This window comes from Toxorhynchites rutilus, chromosome 3, assembly GCF_029784135.1.
Source record: "Toxorhynchites rutilus septentrionalis strain SRP chromosome 3, ASM2978413v1, whole genome shotgun sequence".
In the NCBI taxonomy this organism is placed as follows: domain Eukaryota; kingdom Metazoa; phylum Arthropoda; class Insecta; order Diptera; family Culicidae; genus Toxorhynchites; species Toxorhynchites rutilus.
Window position 1 is genome coordinate 332,529,032 of NC_073746.1, and position 7,075 is coordinate 332,536,106.

Consider the following 7,075-nt stretch of genomic DNA (forward strand, 5'->3'; position numbering starts at 1 on the left):
CAGACTAAAAGTAGCTTTGAACTGTTACATAAGGTATGTTTTAAATATTCCTAGAATGGGAAGGGTTTCGCCCTTACAAAAACAATTATTGGGATGCCCATTCACCCAATTCTATAAGTACCGAGTATCAATAACGAACCAATCCAATTTGTTAACAAATTAACCAATCTTGGCGTAATTTTTACTTCTAATTTATGTTGGGAATCGCATTTCAACTCTCAAGTTGGCAAAATTTTCGGTGTGCTTAAACAGTTGAACTTAGTTACCAAATATTTCGACGTCAAAGTCAAACTCAAGCTTTTCAAAGCGTTAGTTTTTCCTCATTTTATGTATGGCGACTTTGTATACACCAATGCTACTCAACAATCAATGAACAGACTAAAAGTAGCTTTGAACTGTTACATAAGGTATGTTTTAAATATTCCTAGAATGGGAAGGGTTTCGCCCTTACAAAAACAATTATTGGGATGCCCATTCACCCAATTCTATAAGTACCGAGTTTGTTCTATCTTGTTTCGTTTGATAACGACTAAAGTTCCTAATAACCTATTTTCTAAGTTAATTCCATTCCGTAATACACGATAATCAGTCGCTGTTCGCTAGAGGCATAGTATATTGGAATCGTTTACCAACTAATATAAAAAATTGTTCATCTAAACACAATTTCAAGCGGGATTTACTTTTTCACCTGAATAGTATTAATTAGCTTGTTGTAATTGAGAAACCAATAGGATGTAATTTAAGTAATGAATAAGTTTTCACATATTCTTCAAAGTAGACCAAATTGTAGCATTAAAAGAGGCAAATGTCTCAAGTTACATGATTTATTCATACAATAAAAAAAAAATCTATATGGTTTCAAATGGGATTCAAATTGGTCTCAAATGTTCCTATCTCACGCCTCCACGAAGATCATATGACGACATTTTTAGATCGGGCGTGAACTGGAAACACACACCTGGTCTTGGCTCCGAGAACGGGTGTCGAAAGTGGCTAAGTGAGGAGTGCGAGCGAGTCAGAGCGCTATATCTCTCCCGGGGAAGACCTCCCGGGTCACTGGAGGTTTAGGGGTGCGTCTGTTCCCCATGTTAGGGGCGGCGCCCCGAAAAGGTTCCTCTGGCAAGGTGGGACTCTAATATACCTTGTCAAACCCGCTGTCTCCCGGGCAAAGGAGATACACCCAGAAAATGGAGCTACGTTCACGAAGAATACTTAGAATGCGATCGCCCGAGGAGGGTCCCCGAACTGGAGCTGGTCCTGGAACGTGCGTAAGAGCAAGCGGCCAGCGGCTGGAGGGCGAGGTGCAAGAGCGGGCCACCAGCCGGGTTCAACCCGAAGAGCTACCGCCACACGGAAACAGCAGGCATCGACATTACCCAAGAAACGCTGCGCCTACGAGGCGTGTTGTGACTGCCAGACGACAGTCGTCCACACTCGTGGGTATCACTAGGCGCCGGATCATGTGTACACACGAAATGAACGAATTCGTCTGCACTGCTTTTGAGACGGACATGAGCGGTCGCCCTCGAATACTAACAATGTTCGAGGAAGCGTATCCAGAGTTCGTCGGGAGGCTTGATCAGAACGCGATGAACGCGAAGCGTAGAGCGATAGTACGCAACAACATGCTCTCCCAAACGCAAATCGACGAGATCAAGCAGCAGGTGCAGAGAGAAATAAGCTCCAGGAACAACAGAGCAAGCGATGTGTCGAGGCGAAGTTCAGTACGGCTGAGCAATTCATTCGCGAGTGGGGCACGCGAATCAGCACCGGTGGAGGCCACAGTACAACAACCCCCTGAGCCGGAAGACCCACAGCCAGATCAACAACTACTACGTGTTCTGGTCTTCCATTACGACGAGACGATCTCACAGTTCCGCGACACAGACCCATTGTCGCGCCCCAGCATCCCGAAGTTGAAGCATTCCCGCAGGCTGACAAGTGCAGTAAAGCTCATGAACGAGCACGTTCTTCCGCTGCACTTGGTTGATGCTGAGAACATGGAGGAGCTGCAACTGAAAGTTTACTGTGCTGCTGTGGCGACCGCCAAAAGTTTAGGATACCGTATTAGGCCAAGAGGTGGACTGCTCCAACATCTCCGTGAATGGCGTGAGCCTACATGGCGAAGGAGATTGGAGCAACGGATCCTAAACAAGCACGCCGCAATTGGAAGACTGATGGCGTATAAAAGAGGCAGCAGATCGGCAAAATTATCTCGCCAAGTTGTGATCGTGCGGCCTACTGAACTTCGCCAGCTGGGAGATCATCAGCTGACGGAAAAAACTCGACACACTGGTACAGCAATTGAGCGTCATAACAAAACGGCTGAAACGTTACTCTGACTCTGCAAAGCGCCAACAACAAAATCGGATGTTCAGAGATAACGAAAAGGCGTTCTACGACCACATTAGCGACGAGAAGCCCGACTATCGCGAAGGTTTGCCAGATATTAGCGATGTGACGAACTTCTGGGCTGGTATTTGGGAAACCCCAGTATAACATCGCGAAGGGCAAATGTAGTTAAGACGGGAGGAGGAGAGTTGTGGTGAAATTGGAGAGATGCCAGCTATGATCGTCGGAGAGAATGATGTCCGCGAAGCCTCGCGGTACCTGAGGAACTGGGCAGCACCGGGCCCCGATGGTGTTCAGAACTTTTGGCACAAGAAGCTGACCGTCGCACATCCAAAGATAGCTGAGTGCTTCAACAAAGTGCTACGTGATCCACACAACCTCCCTGAATTCGCCACCCGTGGCGTCACATTCCTCCTCCCGAAAGACAGCAACACATTGAACCTATCACAGTACAGACCGTTAACGTGCCTATCGAGTCTGTACAAGATATTAAGCAGCATCATAACCGCCAAAGTTTCTGCTCACTGCGAACAACATCACATCATCGCAGAAGAGCAGAAAGGATGCAGGAAAAATACGCATGGCTGCAAAGACCAGGCCATCATCGACGCAGCCTTAGTCGGCCAGGCGGTTTATAACCAGCGGAACCTAAGCATGGCCTACATCGATTACAGGAAGGCTTATGACTCCATACCTCACTCGTTTCTCTTCCGGATATTGGAGCTCTACAAAATGGATCCCGTCGTCGTTAGGTTCCTGCAGTATGCGATGAGGCAGTGGAGCACGTCTCTGGACCTTAGTGATGGGGAAAATGTGTTGCAGTCTAGAACGCTGCAAATAAAGAAGGGGATATTCCAAGGCGACTCTTTCAGCCCGTTTTGGTTTTGTCTGGCACTGAACCCCCTCAGTAGGACGCTCAATAGGAACGGTCAGGCTATAAGATAAGGTATGGGGACGGCGTCGAGTGAACTGTGTCCTGAGGACTTTCCTCAACGCGGGGAACAAGGTGCGCGCGATCAACACATTCGCGGTTCCCCTGTTGACCTTCAGTTTTGGTGTAGTATTCTTCTTCTTCTTCAATGGCACTAACGTTCCTAGAGGAATTTCGCCGTCTCAACGTAGTATTACTTGCGTCATTTTTATTAGTACTTAGTTGAGATTTCTATGCCAAATAACACGCCTTGAATGCATTCTGAGTGGCAAGCTCTAGAATACGCGTGATCACAGTGCAAGTCGGAGGAAATTTCTTTGACGAAAAATTCCCCCGACCAGAACGGGAATCGAACCCGAACCCCCGGCATGTTAGTTATGACGCTAACCACTCGGCCACGGGAGCACATGGTGTAGTCAAATGAGGAGGATGAGGAAAGCATTCAAAGAGGCCGGAATGCACCATCCTCAATCGGCACTGGAGAGAGTTTCACTACCACGCAAAGAAGGGAGACTTGGAATCGTCGACATTTCTGCACTGTGTGTTGCCCAGGTACGACAACTGCGCGAGTACTTCGCAGAACGCGCCAACCAAAACGCGCTATACCGGGCTGTCTGCGCCGCTGACAGAGGATACAGCGCTCTGCACTTGGTGCAAGCGGAGTACCAAATAAACTGCAATCTGCAGACAGTGGAGGAGAAGATTGCAGCTTGGAAGCAGAAGGCAGTGCATGGTGCCCACCCCCATCAACTGGACCGGCCACACGTCGACAAGACCGCATCAAATTTGTGGCTAACGCGTGGTGGACTCTCTTCAGTAGTAGAAGCCGACATGATAGCCATCCAGGACAGGATAATGCCGACGAGAAACTGCAGGCGGTACGTCTGGCATCAAGACGTTGATGACATTTGCCGGATGTGTCATCAACCAGGTGAAAACATAGAGCACACCATGGGAGGCTGTCCCGTTTTGGCCAACGCAGCCTACACCGAGCGCCACAACAACGTGGCCCGTATTGTTCATCGACAACTGGCGCTCCAATGTGCTCTACTGGAAGACAACGTACCAAACTACCGGTACCTGCCTGCACCTGTCCTGGAAAACGACCGTTTCAAGCTGTACTGGGATCGTACTGTTCTGACCGACCTCTCGATCCACCACAACCGCCCAGATATAATGGTTTACGACAAGAGCGACCGCAAAGTCACCATCATCGATGTCGCTATTCCACTGAACCAGAATCTGGAGGAGACCCACGGTCGCAAAATCTGCAAGTACCGACCATTGGCCGTGGAGCTCAAGGAACTGTGGGGGCTAAGAGAGGTCCCAAGAATTGTTCCAGCCGTTCTCTCTGGAACTGGAATTGTCCCGAAGACACTTCTGGAAGCGCTGAAGGTGTTGAATAAGGAGAAGGAATTGGCCGGCATCCAAAAGTCGGTCATCCTTAGCACCTGCGCGATTGTCCGACGATTCCTCGGTCAGGACTAAAACAGCACGAGCATGCAAATACGTGCATTCCGCAGAGCCTAGTCCCCCTTTGGCATTCAGAAGCCCGGGGGCAGGTGAAAATTCTGGCTAGGTTCGCCTAGTTAAGAAGTGAGATAAGCCTGCAAAAGAAAATTTCCTTCAAAGACTTCCGCACCAAAGCCGACATGAAAGTCCACATACGGATCCATTCAAACCAGAAACGCTACTACTGTGAGATCTGTTCGGCTCGCTTCAACTGTCCGTCAACGCTGCGAAGGCATAGAAACGTTCATGCCCCACTGGAAAGGCGTCCGGTTTGTGAAACATGAGGGAAGCCTTTCTCTTCCCAGCAAGCCCTTCGAAAGCACGAGAACATCCAAAAGGATTTGAAGCCCTCTCAGTGTGACCCAGTGTGGCCTACGCAGTCAATCACTGTCGTAACCGTCCATTTTTTTTTCACCGAGTATCTCCTCGATGCACGTCAGTCCGCTGCGAATGTAGCCAAGAGAATCCGAACGTTTCGTTCGGACTTGTGGCGCTCACCGACATTCGTTTGATTTCGGACGACCGCCGAGGGGCTTCCAAATATTCTAATTACGTACGTATTAATTATCATTTTGATGTTTCAAGTTATATTTTATAATAATTTATTCTTTATCTTTTGAGTATGACGAGACACATAGTAATCATTTTCATTTGCTAATTAAATCATTTTTATTTACACAATTCCCATTCTCTACAATCACGTTCGGAGACTTGAACATACGATCAGCACTAACGCAACAGAATAATTATGATTGTGTTCGTCAGGGTAGTGCGATGGGCCAACGGCTGAACAATTGGAACGACTGTACGGAAGACCAGAAGTCATCATTAACTCGCTACTAAAACGGATGCAGGAAATTCATTCGCCCAGGGGCGATGATCTGAAAACCCCCTAATCAAATTTGGAATGGGAGTTAGGAATTTGGTTGAGCACATGATACTGGCAAACCAACGACAACACGTTAGCAATCCGATGTTGTTGCTGGAGATGGTGGATAGGTTTCCCCCAATCTTGAAGCTACAATGGGCGTCCTTTCATACAGTCGATTTGGAGACGTTCAATCATTTCATGACGGATTTGGTAACAATGGCAAACGAAGGCACATTGAACACGGATCTAAGTTACGAAAGTGCGGTAAGATCGGAGAAAAATAAAAAGGAGAAACTGGCAAAAGAGAAGCTTTTCATTCATCAGCAAGCTTCTTCCACGTACAGACCTGAAGTTAGTAGGCCGCAGCAGAAGGAAACTGTGAATATAATTAGCAGACCATGCTCCCACTGTGAGAGCACTGAACATCGTATAGCCGTGTATCCAGAATTCATTAAATTGGATGTAGATAAACGGTGGAAAGTGATGAAGTTGAAGGGATTGTGTCGAATTTGTCTCATGCCTCATCGATCGTGGCCGTGCCGCTCCAAGAAAGAATGTGGAGTTGGGGACTGTCGTAGGCGTCATCATCATTTGCTGCTCTCGAGGACAACTGAGCTGGGAACACTCACACCATCAACATCTTTCAGCAATAGCGTTGCACACCAACATCATTACTCTATAACATCATCAGCATTGCTAAGATATCTTCCTGTAACGTTGTTCGCGAACGGGAAGCGCGTTAACGTCTATGCTTTCCTTGACGATGGGTCTTTGTCGACGATGATGGAAGCTGAAGTATCGGATCCTTTGGAGTTGAAGGACCTAGGGAGCCGCTTGATCTCTGTTGGACGGGAGACGTCACGAGAATGAAGAAAGAGTCACAACGCATTGAAATTACAATCGCTGGGAGAAATGAGAAAAAGCAATTTCCGCTGAAAGCAAGGACGGTGGGACATTTAAAACTTCCCAGTTAAACTGTGAGTTACGAAGAACTTTGTGTAGATCATCCATATATAAAGAAGATACCGTTAAGTAGTTATAGCCAAGTCACTCCCAGTCTTATTATCGGGGTAGACAACGCTAAACTGATCAGTTCACTCAAGAGTCGAGATAGCAGTAATAGTGAGCTGGTTGTAGCAAATACACGGCTTGAATTGTGTTTATATGTGCGACACACCACTGATACTGTGCTGTAGCGTAGTCCGCCTCCTCGTGGTGCAGCCTGGATAACGCTAAATGGACTATTCGGGCCCCTAATTCCACGGTGTGCAGTAACCGTGCCAATGGATGAATGGCGGAGGGGGCGATACAAATACGAAGTCGTTAACGGTACCTGTGGGATACCAGGGCACCCCCACAGTAATTTTGACCCTACTGTGTTACTGCAGGGCTCTGGCACAGCGAACCGG

At 47.7% G+C, this 7,075-nt stretch overlaps 1 protein-coding gene across 1 annotated transcript; it reads left to right on the forward strand.

Annotated features, from left to right (window-relative positions):
- The first annotated feature begins 5,702 nt into the window (after positions 1–5,702).
- Positions 5,703–6,536, forward strand: LOC129774604 (uncharacterized). The gene has a single exon (XM_055778367.1). The coding sequence runs from the start codon at positions 5,703–5,705 to the stop codon at positions 6,534–6,536; it is 834 nt and encodes a 277-aa protein (XP_055634342.1).
- Positions 6,537–7,075: the final 539 nt, after the last annotated feature.